Consider the following 23037-nt stretch of genomic DNA (forward strand, 5'->3'; position numbering starts at 1 on the left):
TGTGAGCTGAACTGGGCGGGGGGGCAATGGGGGGTGACAGTGTGGAAATGAAGGGAGTGGCAGCCTGTGGGACTGAAGACGGCGCCATTTCGGTTCCAGGCCCCATTATTGGTTAGTGGAATTTTAGAGGTCTTGAGGTGTTGCTGGCGTTTGTCTCCTACTCTGATCAAGCCAACTCTTTTCCCTGTTTGATAATGCTCTCTACAGCTTGATTGTAGGGTTCCTGAGAAGCAAGCTTTAGTTTCAAAGGGCAAACTAATGCTTGCTGGTGCCAGCTGACCTGGATGGCTAGAGGGCAATGTGGGTAGCACTATCTGTCCTTTTAGTATTTTCAGGAATTTGAGAATAGTTTTGGGAATGCATCAAGCCTCTTAAATACTGGCTCTGTCTTACCACCTCTGGGAAATATTTCCACTTTAGTTGAGAGACCGTTCCAGTAAAACAATAATAAAGCTCTTGGCAAACTTCCCTGACCAGAAATGAGAGCTGAAAAAAGGAAGGGCATTGTAACATAAGCGTTATCACATCAGTGTGCCTTTCTGCAACGTGTATGACCTATCTCAGGGTTGGTTTTCCCCCAGTTTTTTTGTATATATGGTAGCAAGCTGTTAGGCAGGTTCTGGCAATGGAGTGATGCTACTCGTTATCTTGCCTCAGTTGCTCTTACTTTTGGAGCCGTCATAAAGTTAAAGGGTCCTTATCTAGTACCTGACAGTTGTGTTACTAACTGGTGTTTGCAGCTTGTATTGTGATTCTTAGTTCTAGGGAGTCACTACAAAACCATATGATGTTATAGAGGTGTCTGTGGCCTGTGTCCAGGATTAAAGATCGAACAGAGTTGGGGGTTTATAAAATGTCTGCATGAGTAGAAATAGTTTCAACCTGTTCCATGAGTACTTGAGCAATTGGTCATCTGATTTAAATGCTGCTGCTAACTCATGCTTTTGGTTTTGAGCTGGGCCAGGCTACAACGTTTACACAATTTTCTTGGTGCTGAGTTGGAAGTTTAGTTGATTCTGTTTCTAAGGTAGAGATTCTCCAGTTCCTACATTGAAGTATTTAAAATGCAGAATATTTTTTTTTCCTTTAAGGACCAAAGATAAATTTTTATTGTACAACAGAATGAAGACCTCTCACTGTTACATTATTAATGATGGCTTGGAAACTCGGGAATCTGCTTTCTTGCCCGGGATCATGAGGTTGATTGGTCTGTCACTTTCAGTGCTGTGGTCTTTCAGGACTATACACCACACTGATGTAATTCTAAACATATTTAAGTCTACTTGTTGGGTTTTTTCTCTTCCTCCAGCATTAACTCTCGAGGCCTTTCCAACCCCTACGATTCTGTGATTCTTTCAAGATGACTACTGTCCATGAAATTCTAAGCAAGCTCACCCTTGAAGGAGATGTGAGTATTATCTAAACAAGAAAAGTTTGTTTTATTTAAATGCCACACCTGCTTTCATTTACAGAAATCTCTACCAATAATGGTACTGAGCTCTACGGGTTAAAAGATTCCCAGCATCTATTCTACTTAAAATTACGTTGACTAAAAACCCAATCAGCAGTGATCAGTTTTAAACCACAGCACAATTATGTGAGGTGACTAGATTTAATGACAGTTCCTCTAACTGACCAGCAGTATGAGTAGTATTCACGTGCTGCTCTGTATGAAAGAGATCACAGGACAAACTGAATGGCTCTGTCTTCCAAAGGAACAAGTGAGTTAAGGTTGATAGGAGAAGATGGAAATGCATTTGGTTTTGCTGATACCTTCCAAGCTGTCATATTTTTATTCAACTAAAAGTTGAGAACGTTACTTAATGGGAATTAAATATTTGGGATCGTATTCTTGTAATGGTTGTCACCAAAGCTAAACTACCTCTTGAAAAAAAACCTTTTCTCAAACTTATTTCCTAAGTTTCTGTTCTGAAAAGCATAAAGAGTCTTGGTTTTGATTGTGTATTTTCCACCACATCTGCCCTATCTTGATAGTGTTATTGAAATACCAGAAAGCCACTCTCTCTGATTTCTTATGTTGCAACATTAGATGGTAGGGTTACCACTGTAGGGTCAGAGTATTGTGCCATGGAATTACGGTTCTGTGGTTGTCATTGAAGAGGAAGTGAATCCTGTCCATGCATTATAAGCTTGCTTGGTAGTCGGTAACTCCAGGTCTGTGCTCTGTACAAGCAAACATTTTGCCTATTTTTGTTACTTGTTGCAAAATAAATGATACCATATGATCTTTGTGAAAGAACTGTTGCAAAGAACTGGCTAGCACACTGTAGGTAAGTAGCAAAGCTGATTCTGTGCTGCAAAATCAGTCAGCTCTTTGGATTTCTTGGTCGTGTTTGTTTCAACAGAGACTTACTTTTGGAACATTTGAGCAATCTATTCTCAAGGGCAGAAGTGTTTCCTTCACAATGCTTGTGAGTAGCTGCAAAAGTCAAAATTGAATCCTGTTCCACGCCAGCATTTTCATCAGAAATCCTGTCGCAGCATGTAAGAAATATCAGGCAGCTGGTTTGCTCTGTAGATTGATCCTAAATTGGGAGCCAGGATTATGGAGTAGCTAGTTTGCAGAAAGGAGTCACCCAGTTGCCGTAGGTTAGTTACCTGCTGTTAAACACAGTACTTCAACCACATGTTTTTCTCCAAAAATAAGAAGTTTTTAGCCTTGAGAGTATAGAATGGTTGCAGATGAACCCAAGTCCTGTCTTGTGCAGCAAGGAATTTGTGCATTCTGCATCAGTGATGTAGCAATTGATTTGTTTCAAGATGAAGAAACTGGCCTGCTTGCTGCAGCCTGGTATTATCTTTACTTTCTTTTGAGGAAAGGAGGGAGTTGTGCCAAAGTTAATTTATGCTTGCAGTTTCTGCATCTATCCACAGGAGAGTATGGAAAGATGCTGTAAAAAAGATCTACCTGTTACACTTCATGATTTCTTCCATCTTTGCACTGAGAATTGGAAGCCTATAATTTAGTCAGGACTTTGTAGGTTACTTGTTGGGTGATGTCAGGTTGTTCATTTTTCACCTGTGACTGCTAATTTTTTTGGGGGACAAGCAGTACTGCAGAGTAGATATCTTGAAAGGGATTTTTAGAAGAAATTAAGTGTCTTCAGCTTTCCTGTCGGTGAAATTTGCTTCTCCCTCATGTTGTTATCTTCCCAGTAGGATTCAATTCATCAGGCTCAGAGGATGTAAACCAGGTGGAAGACCTCTGAAACATGCTAGATGTGTGCAGAGATTAAAAAAAAACCTCGATTTATGCTTTGGTCTGGCTGAGACTGCTTGCACAGTTACACAGTAGCTAGACTTTTACTCCTACATCCTTGAAAATGTTGTGTTGAACTGAATGGAAAGCCAGCTGGAAGAACTCTCTTGTCTGAAAACATACACTCCCAGTGCTGTGATACAATAGTGTACCAGAGTGATTTGAGACCATTTAGTCTGGAATTTACATGGCTGCTTTTCATGGGTAGAACAATCACACGAAGACCTGTGTCTACTCCACTGAAGTACTGAAGACAGTGACTTGAGAGGGTGAAGCCTAATCTTTGTGGATTTTTTGGTGCATTTACTGATAGAGTAGCCAGCAGAAGGTTTCTGTCTTTCTGGGGTATACATATGTTCATGGCACCTCCTGGGCTTTCTGACTATCGTCAGGGGATCTGAATCCAATTTGCATACCTTGGGTGGAAGGACAGAGGGAAAGATGGCTTCCAAAGGGCAGATATTTTGTGTATTTTCTGTGTATGATATCATCCTGCAGTAAAATACTCTGTCCAAAAGAACTGGAAAATACTTAGAGCTGTGTGAAAGGAGAGGTACCCAACTCTGTGAAGCTTACCAGGTGACTTGCTTCAGGTTATCCAGCAGTGCTGGTTAATTTAGAAGTGCCACATGATTGTGTACACTAATGGCCTTTGGTTTAGGAATCTTTCAGGCACACAGATTTCTCTGAGGCTGCATTGCATATCTCCATTTACTGTTTCTGTTAGCAATTTGATCTGCTAACAGGGACAGGCTGTGTTTTGTGGTGTGGCTGTGGGCCAAACTGGGGCCACTTTACTGGGTTGAGCTGATGGTAAGAGACAGAAGAAAGAATGGTTCCGATCCTTTGAGTTCCCATCTCCACAACGTGACACAGACTGTCTCCAGAAGACGTGGCGGTTGCTGCCAGAAGAATCTGACCGAAATGGTGTGACCTCTACAGGACAGTCAAGTGTACTCAAAAGGACATGGAGCTTTTTAGTTAACTTCCTTTTGTCCTCTTAACAGTTTGCAGGTAAAAAGATCCTCCAGGGATATCAAAAGAGCTTAGTCTTGTTTATGAACCTGTCTCTTTGTTGGAGTTAGGGGCTGAAACAAAAATATCCGAGGATCTTTACCAAGAAAGCTTAATCATTCACTCACTGAGGAAATGCCTACGGCAGTTTCAGGTGTTAGTGACTACGCCTTTCTGCCAGGTCTCTAAACTGAACTCAGCAGACAGGGATTTGTGAATGTTTCTCAGCTCTTTATGTGAAAGCCTGTGGTTGAGTTTAACCTGCCCATGGGAGGTGATACGAGCTAAGCTGCTAGCTTACGCTGAAGCAGCTAAGAGTTGAATCTGTCTTCTGGTGACCTCCTGTTTGAAGCTGTAATCCTCAGGAGAGGATGGTAATACATCTAATAAAATCTGGTAACTTTTAGAACGTCGCAACTGTTTACTAACTGAACCCACCTGCAAATCCTCTTATTCTTAGCAGAGGTAATTCGAAATTTCATTCGATTTTGTTAGCCTCATGCTGCTTAAACCCAGTATCTGCAGGCATAGTTTCAAAAGGAGATTGGGAGTAACTTTTGCTTTCTAGAACTGTAGGGTTAACAAGACTTTTTATTTTGGTGTAACTTTTAGAAGTTCATGAGATAGGACACAAAACTTGTTCTGACTTGTTGCATCATTAATCTTCCATCTCCACATTGATTTTTTTTTAATTGTAGTCTGTAATCCAAAGTAAAGTATTAGCTTCAAACCTAAAGTACTTCAGGCTTCCATGGCAGATACTTAGACTTTCTGTGAATTAGCTTACTGTAGGCAATTTCCTTCAGATCTATCCAGAAAACTCTGGATTTTAGAAGATTGGGGTTTAGCGAGTCAACTTGGAACGTGTTAGTGTTTTGCTGCAGTAATATTTAATATCTAATTGTGCATGTTCTTTGTTATAATGACTGGGAGGGAGTGGCTTTCTGGACAGAGTTTGATGGCTCCTAGCACAATTCCATTTTCACAGGTTATCCAATGACATTTCTTATATATAAAAATGTGGCTAAATACCAGTTAACCAGGGGGCACATGTTTTAACTGCATCAAGGACAGGATTACATGGTTTAACTTTGAGGTGGTTTTTCTTTTTCTTCTAGCATTCTCTCCCACCAAGTGCATATGCCACAGTTAAAGCCTACTCAAATTTCGATGCTGAAAGGGATGCTGCAGCCCTGGAGACAGCCATCAAGACCAAAGGTGAGGAATGTGGGCTGTGGCTTTAATTCTACTTATAAGATAGAATTAAAAAAATAAAAGTACTGTGTCTCAAGACCAGCATTTTAATACCTTTACTCTAGGATACCTGTTGGGTTTCTCAGACCTCGCTGATGAAGTCTTGACCAAGATCTTTAACTTTGTAAACACATACTTTGAATATGCTTTTGAAGTTTGTAGCCAGGAGTTGTTGAGGTTGTCACTGAAAATGTCCACTTTTTTCTCTTGATTCATCAGTCCTTCAAATTCTACTTTTCTGCCACTGAGAATAAAGTGTCAACTTCTGTGGCAGTGATTTGGGACCAAGCTCTGAATCATGGATTTCTACTGGATTATGGGATTGGCTGTTTCTTCTTCCTTTCAGCTCTCCAGACAGCTGAATAGGGATAGTTTGAACGTTTTTCTCCTGAGTTTTTAACTAAATGCTCATGTATCTTTATTAATTTGGGATCAGAGAAAGTCTTGCAAGCAACAGAATCTAGTTTCTAAAATGATGTTGCAGTATCTAGGCAGCAGGGCAGTGTGAAGGTTGTTTGCTTCTTTGAACCAGGCTCTCAGGTGAGCTTCCATCGCCTTATATCAGTGTCAGGATCCACTAGGTCCACTGACTGGTAGGAGACTGTCCTACCAGGAGCAGGAGAGAGGGATGCAGCTGCATGGCAAAGCCTAGTATAAGCAGTCTAGACTACAGGGAGTATGAACTGCAGCTCTGGTCTAATACCTTGGTGGTATTCCCAGGATAGTGATCCTCTGTCCTTGTTCTGCACTGTAACAAGGAAAGGGTGTGCCATGCTTCCTCCATGCCAGAGAAGCAACAGCTGGGCTTAGCTGGAACTGAATACTTTTGCCTACATGTCAGGAGAGGGAGAAATTTAAAAGCCAAACGGTTTCTCATCAGAAAGAAATGCAGTCTTCCCTCAGTGCCAACAACACACATGTTTGACTTGCTATAAAATGTAAAATATTGCCCCTCTCTGCTTATTGCAGTAGGTTCAGTTCTGATTTTGAGTTGGTTTATGTTTTATTTTTGTTTTTAAAAAAGTCCTTGTGAGAGAGGAGTGAATGCCATGTCTGGCAGAAGGTGCCTCTGTGTGTATGTGGATTTCCATCTGGAATTAATAACTTTTTACAGCTGCGATTGTAGGAAAAATCTAAACATGTCAAAGACTATCAGACTTCTCAGGAGAAGTACAAGTTTGCACATCTGAACACTCAAGCTGTTAATTAAGACAAAATGAAACTGGGATATCCTAGGCAGCACAAGAGCTTTTCCGGGCAGGAAAGCCAGGCTCCCGTGTTTGCACTTTCTTCCAGCACAGGTCAGTCTAGTTTGCTGGGTTTGGTTTGAAGATACATGGAAGCATTTTGTTAGAGAGATGTTTTCAAACTCTTTGAACAAATAATAGGGAAACCTATTCATGGATCTGAATGTTTGTAGGATTGAGCTTATCTTTGCTTATTAGCTTATTGTCCAGGAGGTTTTTTGGGAAAGTGGCTTTAAAGGGGAGAATCTCTTCATGGTTTCAATACTGAATCTTCTACTGTAAAGATTCTCTCAAAGGGAATATTCCTGGAGGAAACAAAGAACAAGAGTGTTAGGACCCTTCTTTCAGGTACTATTTCCTTGCACTTGCTTGGTTAAAGGATATTTTCATCTTCTGGTTCAGAAAACTTGCTGAAATGTGAACACTAAAATATATGTGGGGGTTTTTTCCATACAAAAGTTCTGAGTCATCAAGGCAATAATTGGTTTTCTACAAACAGTGATAGAAACAGCTTCAAAAACCGCAGACATAAGAAAGCATTTTCAGAGCTTTATACAGGGTGACTGACTCCTGGTATCTGAAACCCATGTGTTGTGTTTTAACCCCTGCTGGCAATCAAGCACCATGCAGCTTCTATTATTGTTATTACTACTACTATTATTCTTCTCTACCTTTGTTGTCCTATTAAACTGTCTTTAACTCAAACCAGGAGGGTTTGGTGGGTTTTTTTTCCATTCTCTTCCCCATCCCCTTGGGGCAGGGAGGTGTGAGCAAACAGATGTTTGGTACCTGGTGACTGGCTGAGTTTAAACCACAACACTATCATCCATTTTGTTCAGAACAACACTGATACTGTTGTTTTGGCCCATGAAAATTCAAATACAGTGTTGTTTAAGCCAAAGAATTAAAAAGTCAAAACTGATCATTTTGGTTATATGTCCCTCTTTTGCTGATTCATCCGTAACACTGTGATCTTACCAACACAATAGGTTGGCCCTTTTAGAAGAAAAGTTGTTATTAAACACGGTGTTTTTTAAGATCTACTCCCCACCCCCATCAAATACATTTCCATCTGCAAGGACGTTTAGTGTTTAAAAAATTGGTGAGCCATCATGCCTAATTTTGAGTCGCCCATTGATAAGAAATGCACTGGTAAAGTCTGCCCAGCCAGAATAAATTTGGAAATGAACTTCTGTTTCATTAGCCTGAAACTTTCATAGTTTTTAGTGAACAGCAGAGAAAAATGTTTGAGCTGCTCTGTTTCACTCCACCTCAGGAGATGTGAGTCAGCATCCTGTCCGTGCAGCGTGATTCCCAAGTGTGAAGGACAAGCACGTATTTTCCGTTAAATGCCAGAGCAATGTGTTCACTTCATATTTCCATCCACAAAGTATATGAATAAGAAACATGGAAGCAGTCATTTGTGGGCTTCTAATCCATTGCAATTGTGAATAAAAACTTGAGAATGTCATTTTTGCCAGTTTTGAATGCCAAGAGTGGTTTAAATTTAAAATTGATTAAAAAGCTTAAGACATTGGCTGATGCTGCGGCCCTGCAGCAGCTGAAAGGCCCAACGCCTGTGTGTGGCCGGCCCTGGACTGGGAGAATTTGGTTTCTTTTATAAAATGGGAACACTTTAAATGGTGCAGGACTAGGTTATGACTGAAATGTGCAGTCAGCATGTTTTCAATCCAAAATTTGTAACTGGGATGTATGATACCTTCCAGGGCCTTTTGGCTTTTGCAGGCCAAGCTTGTTGTGAATAAGAGCACAGATCTAGGTCTGCCTCAGCGTGAGCTAAGGATATGAGGCTATCAAGTGCAGTGAGCATAATGACAAAATGTGTTAAAGAGGGAGAAAGGAGTTTTGCATTTGACTCATTATTTAAAGTTCTGTACCTAGGGGCTAAGAGGTCTTTTGCAACATTCACACTATGTGATTAACTTTACAGTGTATGTTGTGGTCCTTTGTTTCAAGTTGCTGTGAGGTTGCTCTGGAATAGGGAAAATAAATGTAGATGGGTTCTGGCAGGGATCTGAGTCCTGCTAGTAGCTGCTGTTCCAGTCCCTACTTTCTGTTTTTTAACAAAAAGTCCTCATTTCCCCTGGTATGTGTGTATGAATGAAAGAAGCTATTCATAATCCTTGTAGTAAATGGAGAGACCGAAGTGAAACTCTGGGCTTGTTCTGACTTCTAGATTAGAGCCGCCTATTGGGTTCAACACCTGAAATGCAACTCACCAGAAAAAACACCTAGGTATACATCATCTTTCTGTTGGAGAAGACTATGTGCTGCATTAAGCATGCAATATTTAGAAATAGTTTTGACTCTCCTAAGTTTCATCTACTCAGCCTGGCAACAGTCCAAAACATGGTTGCACAACAGAGCTGTAGGTTAACTGGATATATGAGCATGACAGTGACAGCTGTTCTAGCTGTCTCCTCTGTCCATCCATTTATAAGCTATGCTAACTCTTTGGGTGACTTTGTTATCTGGATGTCACTTCTGTCTGTGCTGTTTGTCTCCACCTGTGTTTGCCTGGCATGTCGAGGCAGCTTTGGTTAACCAATCATGTGCATGAGGTACAAATGGACGTTTCACCTAGGAGCTGAATGCAGTGATGTAGACACAGATGTGCACTGGAGAACTGGGGAAGGGAGTCTCAGATTCTTTCATTTGCATCCTTGTACAAGCCATTCTAAGAAAAAGATTGTAGTTGTGCTACAAAAACATAGTTGTGTTCACTATCTTAAACGGAGTAAGAAGATTAAATGTAAAATGAGATTTTACTTGAGCAAGTACTGTGTCCTGCAACTCATCTGCAAGGACACAAAGAGAGTGCTGAGGGACTTGGAGGTTTGCAGGGCATGGTAATTGTATGTCATATGGGTTAGAGCCCCTGTCACAGGATACAGAGATGTCAGATGCTCCAGGTTCATCTCAGGAGCCTCCAGTTCAGCCAGGCTCTGGGATGTCTTTTGAGTTGCTTAGGACCAAGCTGTAGATGAGAACTGTGCTTCTCTGCTAGTCCAAAGAGTGCAAGTTCAGGAGAATCCAGTTTGAAAGCAGCAAATGAAATGGGGAAAAAATGAGAGGGAATCTGAAGTGTGAGTTTGTTGCAGTGGGCAGGAACAAGGGGAAAAGTCAGATGATGTTGCCTGCATTGGTAAGAGTAGCAAGTAGCTGTATCTAGGAAATAACATCTGGAAATCCTGCTTCCTGTACAGCAGCATAAAAGCTTTCCCTCTGTATGCATTGATGACCCCTACATGCTCTAAAGCTGTGATGTATATTGGGATCTGGTGACAGCCAGAGTATCTAGATGCATGGCTTAACTTTAAACTTAAAATAAACCTTATTCATCTCCTTGCATTCAGCTTGCAGTTGTATTTAAGTGCATGGATTTGGAAAACTTCATTTAAAACTAAACCTTGAATGGTATGTCATTTACTTACTCAAAAATAGGTTAGGAATTTGAGTATCCAAGTCCTCTGGGCATGCTCGTTAAAACTGTGTGGATCTGTGATTGATCTTTGCTGAATGGTTTCAAAAATGTAGCACAGATATGGATCTGCCAGTGTCAAAAAACCTTTCTGTCTTCTGAGCTGCTGAGAGAATAACTGTTTTATTTTCCTGATTTTATGTTTGGAGTGATAGTCAAGTGACTGTGGGTTAAATAGAAAATACCACTGCTTTATTAAGATGCCTTAGTTGAAAACACTGTACCAAAATGACAGCACAGTCTTTAGTAAGTCCAAGTTTGTGTCAGTTTTAAACCCTGTGTTCTTGATGAGGTTTTTGCAGAATACTGAGAGACCAAACACAAGTACACAAATACACAAGCAAGGAAGAAAATAGAAGTAGCAAAGCTGGCTACAAAGTAGACTTTGTTGAGTTGTACACTTGCCTGTGTGTATAAAGAGCTACATCACATCAAAAATTGGGGCCATAACTGGCTCCCCTAGCTCCAAGACATACACTTGACATACACTAGCTGATGAGAGCTGTTGAACTGTGCCCCAGGAAGCACATATGCTATGTTTTGAATATCAGAGAATGAATTAATACAAAGAGAACAGTAATAAGAAAGCTTCCTTAACTCTTGGTTTTATGTCTTTGTAGGTGTGGATGAGGTCACCATTATCAACATCTTGACAAACCGCAGCAACGAACAGAGGCAGGATATTGCTTTTGCCTATCAGAGGAGAACCAAAAAGGTAGCAACATATGAAGGAATACCAAGTATTGAAGGGTTTTTTTTTTTGTGGGCAGTTAGATTTTTCGGGACTTGCATGTTTCACAGCTAACTGGGTGTAAACTGGAGTTAAGTGCTACTTGGTTGATCTTTTCACTGAAACTAAAGTTATGTCTACTTTGTCTGTGTAGCCACAGTTTAGGACTGGTGGCACTTCCAATTTCTTGAGTATGCACAACTGGGACTGAAATCTGATGGAAATGGTTGTTTCCTAGCACCTCCAGAAATCACAATGGGTGATGTCTCAAACAGTCACAGGAATCCCTGGAAAAGCCATTGACACAAAATGTTCCAATTTGAAGAAAAAGATGAAAGGGAGATGCTTTAGGGGGTTGATTATTTTCAATTCAGCATAAGGAAAGCATTCTGTTTCTGTTCACAGACCTAGGTTAAATGAGAAAAGACTACAGTCAGTTATGCTACGAGCACTGCAGATGTGAACACAGTGATACAATGAGTTGAATTATCATTAGATATCCTGTCAGAAATACCTTAGGTACTGATCTGCTCAAGGAGAGGAATCTGTGTAACGTGTGCAGAATTCTGCAGAGTGAGTCTTACTATCCTGAAGGCAAGAGCTGCTCTCTTGACTTCTGAAGTTTTGAGAATCTCACTGTAACTGAAATTTTATGCCCACAAAGAAGAGGAAATTTGTATGGAGTTAGGATTATGATGAATGTATCTCTTTCAGGTTTGCCAGACCCCAAATGGTAGTCCTCCAATAGCCACCCAGAATCCTCATCAGAAACCAAATGTAAATCTAGAGTTAAATTTTGGAACTTCATCAGCTTTCATGCATGGCTGATACAGGCACGTGCCGAGGCCGGCGCAAGTTGGATGTATGCATGCGCGCACATGTCTCCACCCTGGCAGTCGCGCCCTGTGGGCACTGGGAGAGTCGTGCATAGAAGTGGAGCCCAGTAGTGAAATGTGTCACTTAAAGCTTTGTTAGATGTTGTGCATGGCCACAAAAACGCGTAGTCAAGAAATCTGCAACTTTTTTTCATCCAAATACTTCTCTCACACTTTTCTCCTTCCTGCAACCGAAGAGGAAACTGCATTTATCGAGTTTAACAAGTGCCCAAGAATAAGAGAGTCTGTAGAAACAAAGGAAATTTGCAGTAGAAATGACTCAGTGAAGTAAACAAGTGAATGGCAAGAGAGAAGGAAGTGGGATATGGAAAGACACGTAGGTATATCTTCTAGGGACAATATCTCGTTGTTTTCTTTGGCAACAGGTTGTGCAGATTTCTTTGGCAATGTCACATGTTGTACTAGGCTGCTCACTTTGTGTATTGCAGGATTTCTCAGTAGATCATCATAATTTTACAAAGTCACAGATCTACCTCTATTTTCACTCCTTTGAGTTGAGCTGCATCTAATGGAAACTACTGGTAACCTTGAGGATCTGTGCAGTCTTCCCCCATCACCAGTGTTAATGGAGCTACCAGTGAACACTGGGGGTTGCGTATGTGTCTGGTCAGTCCTAATGGCCACCAATCATCTCCAACTTTGAAAAGAACCAATGCTTACCTGGAACAGTTAGTAAAACCTTTTCTCTTCACTATTTATAGATTACTATCTGTCAGTTACCTGCTTCCCACTTCTCTCTGAGTACTCCTAGCCATGGCAGAGAATAGCTGAGTGGAGATCGTGCTTTCCTGGCAGGGTGGGGGAAGAGGACCTTATTTGTCCAGAAGCCTGCTAATATGAGGGCAGGCCCTTGGTTCACTCTGAGGTGTTTTGTTTCAGTTACATTGGTACATCCTACTGTAGTGATTTTTATTTCCTTCAGCCTTTACACCAAAGCACAAAGACTGCAAAAACTTCACTCAGCTAATTAAAACTCCTAAAATTTGTTATGAAGACATGCAGTATCTTTGTTGTCTGAAGAACCTGTTTTCACAAAAATAAATGATGGAAAATTGTAGCCAAAACTATGGTGGTGTACTAAAATGTTTCTTAGAGTAAAGCAACTGGATGCCCCAGACCCCCATTCCCTCTCTTGGCCTGTCCATGCAGTCAGTGCATACAGCGTTAGCAGATATGAGTGCCCTGGATTCAGTGGGTGACTCTAGAAATGAACTAAGTGCTTTGGCTCTTTATCTCTCTGGCAACAAACTTCTCTGCAGTTCTGCTGAGGTGGCTTCTCTTCCCCGTTTTCCACCTGCCCCTCAAACTCCCAAATCGTGTAGAAACCAATCGAAATGCAGCAATTCTCTTCTGAATGCCACAGACTTAACTTCAGCTTAGGGAGTGCACTGGTCTGTGTGAGGCTCAGACTTCATCCCAGGGATTTTAACTTTGTAACTACACTACAATGAATCTGATATTGGGATTATTCAAGTTGCATCTTAAACCCATAAAAGAGGAGGTGCCTCTGACTTTATTTGCTACAGGTTTGCATGCATCTGGTGAAGTGAACACACTTGTTTCTTTCTCCAGGAGTGACTCTCCAGTAACAATAGAGACTTTGGCTACACACTTCTGACAGTTTCCTTGAAAACAAAGATAATTTTTCTGTGCTCAGGGATGATTTTTTTTTTCTCTTCAGCTAGGTGTTTGGTAACTGGGCTTGTACAGTGGAATAACTGTGCAGTCAATTTTCCGATGTCTTGGCTAGTAAAGGGCTGGATAATAGGAAAAACACAAATAACACTGTGCCACTGGGAAAACTGTGGGAGTATGATGGATAAGCACTGACTGCAGGGAGTCACACTCAGATCCATCTGTGCTTATTAGCTCCAACAAAGCATCAGTGCTTCAAGACTGGAGTAGAGCTGTTCAGATGTGTCTGCACCATGCTTCCCAGCACTTTGTCAGCCACTAGTGGATTTCTTATTTTCAAAGGATGAGAGAAAATTCCTTTGCCCTAATTTCTTTCTTAGGCTTTCACAAAAGAAAAGCTCTTTATGTTCTGTTTCCTTGTCAATTGTGTAAGAAACACTGTTGCAGGCTTGGAGACTTAAAGCACTACAGGCTAAATTCTCTGGAGATCAGAAGTGAGCTTTAATTTTTTTTTCTTCCATCATTCCTCCTTTTTTACAGGAACTTTCTGCAGCGCTCAAGTCTGCTCTGTCAGGTCATTTGGAGGCAGTGATCTTGGGCTTGCTGAAGACACCAGCACAGTATGACGCCTCTGAATTGAAAGCTGCCATGAAGGTAAATGAGATTTGAAATTCAAGTATGTTAGTCTGATATCACTGTCTCAGGAATGAGTATGGACCTCAAATCCAAGGCCACTGTTTTCAAACATGTCCACTAATTATTATATATTTTTAGTACTACAATTTAAAAATCCAGCTACAAAGCATCCAAAATGAGATAAATTCTAGAACTAAGAGATTTTAAACTCTTAATACAATCCTCTGTTTAAGGAAAAAAAATAACATTCATCAGGTCAGGAATAACTGGTAGGCTGCTCTGGCTGGTTGCTTCTTTGCTGACTGCTCTTAAGAACAATATACAGGTTCATAGTATAAAAAATATTAAGAGAGCAGCTGTTAGCTGGAGCCATTGAATTATAGCCTTAAACAGTAGTTTCTAGTTACTGGGTCAAATCACTGATCTCGAAAGAACATCCTGTACCAAACCTGCCTTCGTGTAGAACACGAGGAGGAGGAGGATGGAGGGAGCATCAAAATCAGCCTCCAGAGGAACAGCACAGCAGTGAGTCACTGTATTCAGTCCCCTGCAATCACAGGCAAGTGTGGAACAGAGTGCTAGTTCAGAAATATCTGCTCTGCCAGCCCCTGAAACCAGACTTTGAGAGGTGCTCATGCCACTGCATTCACCTTTCAAAGAAAACTAAAGTTTGGGAGTTGCATTTATAATCATCACTACATTTGGAATATTCTTGGTCAGGTTTAGGGGGATTTTTTATATAATTTAAAAACCCAAGTATAAAAATATGTCTGTTGAAATTCAGAGAAATACAAAAACCCAATTAATTAGTATTTCCACACTATGAAAAAGAAGTTAAAACCCTTGGGTTTAAAACCTAAGCAAACAAAAACACCTTTCCTCCCCCAAAAAACACCCAAACCCAACACAGTACAGAGATGGTAACTCTTTAATGATGGGCCAAATACCTTCTTTGTGCAATCAGATGCTGCCCTCTTCTGGTTTAAGTAGAGGCTAACCATAATTAGCTTGATTTTGGTTTGGTTTCTTTTTCGTTTATTTTTTGGCTTTTTAATGTCTTACATCTGATAGGTTATATTTAGTAAAACCACATACTTACATAGCATTTATGCTGCATTTACTTCCCAAAGACCAAGCATTACCTCAGAGTAGCTACAAATGTAGAATATTTTATTGTCTCTGTAGGTCAGCTATTCCCAAATCCCAAGCACCTCCTCTAATGCTCAGAATCTGCCTGAGCTTAAGTTTGACTTGATACATAGAGTATTGTAAGCTATGACATGGGAGTCAAAGTTGGGTAAAGTTATCATTGACTTTTTCTGGTATGCATTCTTATGAAATGCTCTAAAAATATTTAGAGAATCTTAAATATTCTCAGCTTTCATTTTTTCCCCGGATATCTATTAGAACCTCTCTCTGGAAAGCTTTCCTAATTCTCTTAGCAGTGAGCCATTTTTATAAAATTGCTTGGGTTTAGTCCTCACTTTTTCCTTCATTAGAGACACTTTTTCCAAGAAGGTAGTTTTCCACAAATTCAGAACACGCTTAAATCTTTGCTGTCTTGGAGACAAGGCCAAGGCTAATGATGGTGCATTTGTAGTGGAGGAGGGAGGTGGGAATAAAACCAGGGAAGCAAAAGTTGATTGCTGCCCATTTCCATGCTAAGAATCAGAATTTCTTCCTGGGCCTTCAATGGCCAGAAGACAATCAGTATGAATTGTGATGAGCTGACCTGGCGGGGAGGCCACTGAGTGTTACGCACACTCACAGCACATGCACATTCCCAGAGACAGTACTGCAGGATCTCAAAGCTATCAGACTAGTATTTGGCAACTAAAAATGTTCCCTCTGGGGTTACTGAGACACAGTTAACAAAAGATTCCTCTGAGTGGTTGTGAAACTGTTAGAGTGAAAGGAAGGAGATGCCCATACAATATTTCTAATCCATTCAAGTGTGCACGTTCATTTCTGGCACCTAACAGAATCATGTATGTGTTGCAGGGCCTGGGAACTGATGAAGATACACTCATTGAAATCATCTGCTCACGGACAAATCAGGAGCTTTATGAAATTAACAGAGTCTACAAAGAAAGTAAGTTTACTTGTGAAGTTGCAGTGTGCTCTGTTTCTGTATGAGGTTATTTGGGGAAGTTCCCCTCAGTGAGAATTTGATTATTAGAGCTACTGACACAACATGTGCTTTGACACTCTGGCAGTTGGACATAAGATACTGTTTCATACTGGTGTCCTGGATATTTGTGTGTGTTTATGTAGTTTCATCTTGTTGCTTGGTAGCAAACATTTCCTACTCTAAGGTTGTGTCTAAATGAGCTTTTTTGGTAAGCTACACACATTCTGTGCATAGTGACAGCATAATGATGCTAGATTTATGGATTGTAGGATCAATTATGTAAGAAGGAGGTGAATCTGAAATCTGCTGAAGCATGCTTGTAAGTTTATTTGGTAGATCTGTCAGAAAAGACAACAAATAAAACTTTATAAAAGCATCTATACTGTTTTTCAGAGCTTCTGATGAAGCTGTAATTCTTAGCTGATTATAGGTAGATATAAGAGTGATCTAAGATCCATCCTCAAAACCCATTACTTTTCCTTTCATATTCCTCATGGTTTTGTATTTGCCATTCTGGTTAGGTTTTCAGCACTCAGTAGCATAGCTGTCTAGTACCTGGTGGTTTTCCTGAGCTTCAGAGTTGAGCTTCACCACAATTAGACTGCAATGTAGAAAATTGGTGTGTGGTCATGCATTACAGTTGTAAGGTGCTGGCTAAGTCAAAAAACACAAGTAAAACCAGTGTAGTTTGGCTTAATTAATATTCATGAGCAAAGAGAATGGCTTAGATTCTGTAGAATAGATTGCTCATGAAAAGAGAAACAGATTTTGTAGCATTATAGAGTATTACCACTTGGAAAGCAATTGAAATGTTTAGGCACCAGACCAGAATCACACACAGTGTTCCTTTGATTTATCATGACCACTTTTGTCTTTTGTATTAAACTTGTAATTTTGGTTTTCCAGTCCTAAGTCCACGTGTGGAGAAGGCTATGCTGTGCTTATCAAACAAGCAAGCTTTTATTGGTAGCTAAGAACAATCTAGCAGGATATTGAGCTTTAAACAATCCTCCCTTCCTCTTAACAGTCCCAAGATTTCCTGTTATCTTTCCATGGAAGAGTTTGATTGCATGGGAACGCTCATGCAATGCTGGTTTTGTTGTATGCAATGCTTTCATTGTTTTCATTGTCTTCCATGTATGACTTAGGTTGTAGCTGTTTGCTTATGTGAATCAAACACAGTATTTAGCAGCTGTTCTCATAAAGGTGTATTTGTAGGACACCATTTAATTGAAAATGATTTTTTGTTTAATAGTGTACAAGACAGAACTGGAAAAGGACATTGTGTCAGACACATCTGGTGACTTCCGCAAGCTAATGGTTGCCCTGGCCAAGGTAGCTCTCTTTGTATTTTTCCACTTCTCCTAATGTGCCTGCCCTTTGGTAAATGACTGGTGGATGTCAGTAAAACAAATGGGTTTCTGACTCACTTTTAAATTTCCTTGTATTTTCACTGTCTTTTGGCAAGGAAAAAGAAAAGATTCAAATGTGTTTTGACAGAAGTGCAGCATTCAGAACTATAGCTTTGTAAGGGGCAAGGAGAGTGCTGTTATTTATTATAGCAAATTCAGATTACAGAAATCAAAAAGAATATGTATACAGCAAACTGCTTACTGCCTATTAAACCTCTTCTAAATACTGCTGTCCTCCTTTTAAGGGCAAAAGGTGTGAAGATTCCTCTGTGATTGATTACGAGCTGATTGACCAAGATGCTAGGGTAAGTGCTGGTAATGACCACTCAATGGCCTTTGTGGGGATATTGGAAGTACAAACGCTGTGAGCGCAAGAAGTGTTTGTGAAGTAGGTGTGTATATCCCAGATTGTCTTGCACAGTACTGTTTGTATGCTACCAAGGTATGCCCTCACAGGTTTGGTACCTTCAGTTACCAGTTTTCACAGACTACTTACTTGCTGGTACCTGTACAGCAGCTCTCTGGTATTTCATTTGGGCATATTGAGAAAGAGAGCCTTTAATAAAAGGAACACATTGTGAAGACAGGTTGCAGCCAAGTAATTGTGTAAGATGGAGAGAAGTATCGTTGAACTTAGAAGCTGGTAATGCTTGTTATGTCTGTATCTGTCTTATTGCACCTGTTATCTGTCAAGAGCAGTTCTGCGTAGATAAACAGCTAATACAGAGTAAAAGCTGTGGTTAGAAGTACACATAAAGTAATTAGTCTTGGTTTTAGATTAGATCAATAGGTCAGGAGAAAACAAGGGCAAGATGGGATCTTACCAATGCTTCCGGGTATCTAGAGGACAGGGCCAGACTCTTTTCAGTGGTCCTCAGTGCCATGACAAGGAGCAGAGGGGCACAAACTGGAACACAGGAAGTTCAACCTCAATATGGGAAAAAAATTCTTTACTTTGAGTACTGGCATAGGTTGCACAGAGAGGTTGTAGAGTATCCTTCTCCAGAGATACTCAAAACCCACCTGCACACAATCCTGTGCCACATGCCCTAGGTGATCCTCCTTTGGCAGGGAGGTTGGACTAGATGATCTCCAGAGGTCCCTTCAAACCCCTACTGTTCTGTGACTCTTGTCACCTTGTCCCTGACGGTCTGCCCAGCCATGTGTCTTTTTCTGTTTCTCCCACTGACACAGTTCTAATAGTGCTTGTTTTCCAGTAAGGCAATTGTATACATTTGCAATGGCTTCTTGTGTAACTCCTGATTTTCATGATTTTGCTCTTCATTCTAACCCCAGGAGCTCTATGATGCCGGTGTGAAGAGAAAGGGAACTGATGTCCCCAAGTGGATCAACATCATGACTGAAAGAAGTGTCCCCCACCTGCAGAAAGGTACTATTCAGGAGACAGGGTTTGGTTGGTGATTTTTTACTGTAAGAGAGAATTATACTGATGTGGTAATTATTTTGTCCCACATATTATTGAAGTGAGTGTGAAAAGCACTCATAAAACAGCAGATCTCATAAATCTTAATTGATGTCAAAGATGTTATGTTTTTTTCAAAAAAATAGAGTTATTTCTGTGGATGTGTTAGTCTCACAGTTCAAATGTGTGTAGAGCTCTTTCTTTAAGCAAGTGTCACACACCAAGAACAGAGAACATGGCTGCAGGAGACCTTGGCAAGTGCTGTGGCTTTTCCCTCTGTCCTAAGGTAGCTTAGCTACATCATGTATTTAATGCTGACAGTGGAGAATTTCAAATGCAGCTCTGCTATTGCTGTAAGAAGCAATGGGAAAGCCATTCAAAGACTTTTATTTTCAGTAGAATCACTGTTTTTTCAGAAATTACTAGTACAGGATTAGTGGTACTTTAACAGATTATGGAGGTGTTCAAGGAACAGAAAAAGCCCATAGCATGGGAGCATTATCATCAGCTGACCAACTTAGGCCATAACTTAAGATAAAGTTCTCACAAGGTGTGGGGCAGATATTTTTAAATCGTATGGGTTTGGTTTTGGTGGTTACTTTTACCAGTTTTTGATCTGGTTTTGATTTCACCTGTTTTCTTTCTTATGATAGTGTTTGACAGGTACAAGAGCTACAGCCCATATGATATGTTGGAGAGCATCAAGAAGGAAGTTAAGGGAGATTTGGAGAATGCCTTCTTAAATCTTGGTGAGTTACCCTGAACTTTATCTTTGGATAGAATCTTTTCAGTGCTCTTGCAGTGTACTATGATAAGGATGGGCCCCAACATCCTCTGTGTTGCTGGGCAGAATGAAAAATGGAAGTGCTGGCATTTTTGGATTGCCTAGTGTGTATTAGGATGTTGCAGGTATTGAGAAGTAGCATATTTTCCCCTTTGCCTTGCAGATGAAGATAAAATTGTCTGTGTTTTGTGATCTGTTGTTAGCTCCACTTTTGTTTGATACAGAGGCTTAATTTTTTTTCCCACCAAGCAAAAAAGATTGGAACTATGTCTGAAAACATGAAGTATTCAGTATAGACATAGGCTAGAGAGTGAGCAGTATGTGTGAGAGGAGAGGATGTGTAGTGGAAGATGCTAGAGGCAAGTAATTCAGTGCCAAATCAGCTCTCTTCTCAGAAAAGGGGAGGCAAGGGGGTAAGGCAACTACTGTGGCATGAGAAGAGGATGACAAGGATATCACCAGGTTTAAGTGGAAATTCTTTATGAGGAAAATCCATTTCAGACTAAGGGTGAACTGAGAGCTCTGTAATGCAAATGGAGAACAGACAGAGCTCAGCTTTGAAAGGAAGACTTCTCATGGATTAGCATAGAGTGAGTGTTTTCAGAAAAGAGGTTGCTTGATAGAAGTGGAAGAAATTCATTCTGTGGTGTGTGTGTGTGGAGGAGCACTGGCATTCTGAAATTACACTAGTGATGGAGGGAAATACTTTCTGGGATTGTGAGCATTTGTGGTTCAATCACAAGCTTAGCTAACTAACTTCAAAGTAACAAGTCATGTAAAAATTATTTCTCTCTGTCCCCCTTTGGAGAAACTTTTGCTGAAAACCATATTTGGACTACTTATTGTGTCTATAAAAATGGCTCCAACATTCTGTGTTCTGGTATTCCGTGTATGGGAAGGATGTTTAACTAGTCTTATTTCCCTCTTCAGTCCAGTGCATCCAGAACAAGCAGCTGTATTTTGCAGACAGACTGTATGATTCCATGAAGGTAGGGAAGACTCTTCTTTCTTCCTATTTCTTTTTTTTTCTTGCAACTGTTTCATCAAATTTTGATTCCTTAGGCATTTTTATTCATATGATGTGTGACTGGCATGTGAATAAATTATCAATGACTTAGCATTCTTTAATGGTTACAAGCCTAGACCATCTATTCAGATGCATCTGGTACAAGAAAATGCATCTGTATTAGATCAATTTATTATAATTGGCAAAGTTAAACACATCTTCTCCAAGACCTGATAGTGGAAAAAGCCATTTACTGAAGTGCCAAAATAAGGCAATAAATTCACCTCAAAAAAAGGATGAAAGAGAAATGCTAAGTGAACCAGAACTGCCACTTACAGTCTAAGTAGCTAGATATGTGACTGGAAGTTGGTCAGACACAGATGTTGAGAAAGGTATGTTCATGCTCAAATTAATGGATTGTAATTATGACCTTAGTTAGAAGGCTTAATTTGCTGTATCTTTTATTGCTACATCCCAGTTGCCTTGGTTTGCTGTCTTACCACTACTGGGTACTATGGCCTTTACACATTTCAGCTATTATGAACATCTGTCTGCTTCTAGGGCAAGGGAACCCGGGACAAGATTCTGATCAGGATTATGGTCTCCCGCTGTGAGGTTGACATGCTGAAAATTAAGAGTGAATTCAAGAGGAAATATGGAAAATCTCTCTATTATTTCATCCAGGTAAGTTTTTTGGCTTTCTTTTTGTGCCAGTTGCATGGACCTTTGCAGCAGCCTTCACTCCATTACTTGTACCGTTAGAAGTTGGTACAAGTAATGTAGTGATCCTCATGGGAGGTGTTTTAGAGGTTATATGAGTTATATGTTATTATACATGCACTACTGAAAAACCCACCTTTAACTTTACAGCCCATAGCTGGCACAACTCTGGGCAGCCACTTGACAGTGCATGTAGGCTTTGTGGAATTGGCTGACGTGTTATGAAGGAAAATTCTGTTCACCTGTCCCTGTCCTCAGACCAAAAGAAAATCAAAACCAGAATGGCTCTGTGATTGCTGAATGAAAATAAGGCATCTAAATTGCTACTGCCTTTCATTTCCGTGCCCAAGGAGGAGGCTTTTTAGCTAAAGTGATTTTTGTCCATTTCTCTGATTAGGTAGGAGCTATAGGTGCTAGGGTTTATTTAATTTAGGTGAAGAGCTTGTACATGTTTAAAAACTAACATTCTGCTTAGCCTCACAACAGCATATAATATATTCTTCCTTGCATAGATGAAGTTGTGTCAGTCTTAAGATGAAATCTTTTCCTGAAGATGTCAATTTTAGATTATAGGCAAATTTTCAAAATAGTGAAGTTGATGTGTGATTTTATTTTTGTTTTTTAGTGATTGGTGAGAGGGGACAGAATCAAGTCCTTCAGCTTTCCTTTGTTGTGCTACCCTTGCTTGGCCTTGCATTTTGTGTTGCAAGAATGATACATAATTAAAATTCACACTAAAGTAAAATTCAGTCTAGATACCGTCCTCCAGGCTGACAAGGCTTCAGCTGTGAGACACTGTCTGTCCCAGAGGTTTAGAATATATTGAATATGCTTTCATATTTTGTGACTGTTTCCTCACGTATTTGTTATTTTTCTTGCTTTACAGCAAGACACAAAAGGGGATTACCAGAGGGCACTGCTGAACCTGTGTGGTGGAGAGGACTGAAAACTGTGATGGAAGAAACACAAATCCAGAGACATGCCTTTATTGCTCTTCATTTTACTGTAATTCTAGAAAGAATTGACTTGCCTAGCTCGCCTTGGCTTGTCTTTGTATCTGCAAGCCCGCTGACGTAGTATGTGCTCGGTGCTGTGTGCACTTCTTTCAGCAGCAGTGCTCTGCTTGGCTCTGTCACAGGCCTTTAACAGCATATAGCCAGAGAAATTAACCTGCCAAAGACGAATGAGGTTACAAGTGCTTGTGAAAGACTCTGCCTCTCTTGTGTGGTATTTCTAATAAAACATAAATAAAACTGATGTTTTAAGACAACGCCTCTCTTTCCGACCTTTAAAATTGTGTGAACAACGGAGAAGTCTTTGGCCTTGGGCGTCTATTTTTTGTGTTGGTTTTTCCTCACAGGGTTCAG

The 23037-nt window shown here is 40.3% G+C and overlaps 1 protein-coding gene across 1 annotated transcript; it reads left to right on the plus strand.

The window, feature by feature from the left end:
• The first annotated feature begins 1330 nt into the window (after positions 1 to 1330).
• Positions 1331 to 22931, plus strand: ANXA2 (annexin A2). Its single transcript, XM_084268010.1, has 12 exons — positions 1331 to 1408; positions 5413 to 5512; positions 10918 to 11012; positions 14099 to 14212; positions 16196 to 16286; positions 17581 to 17660; positions 17983 to 18042; positions 19034 to 19127; positions 19814 to 19909; positions 20875 to 20933; positions 21512 to 21634; positions 22557 to 22931. The coding sequence occupies exons 1-12, from the start codon at positions 1361 to 1363 to the stop codon at positions 22614 to 22616; spliced, it is 1020 nt and encodes a 339-aa protein (XP_084124136.1). The 5' UTR covers positions 1331 to 1360; the 3' UTR covers positions 22617 to 22931.
• The last annotated feature ends 106 nt before the right edge of the window (positions 22932 to 23037 follow it).

This window comes from Gallinula chloropus (genome assembly GCF_964237585.1).
Source record: "Gallinula chloropus genome assembly, chromosome: 9".
NCBI classification, from domain to species: Eukaryota; Metazoa; Chordata; class Aves; order Gruiformes; family Rallidae; genus Gallinula; species Gallinula chloropus.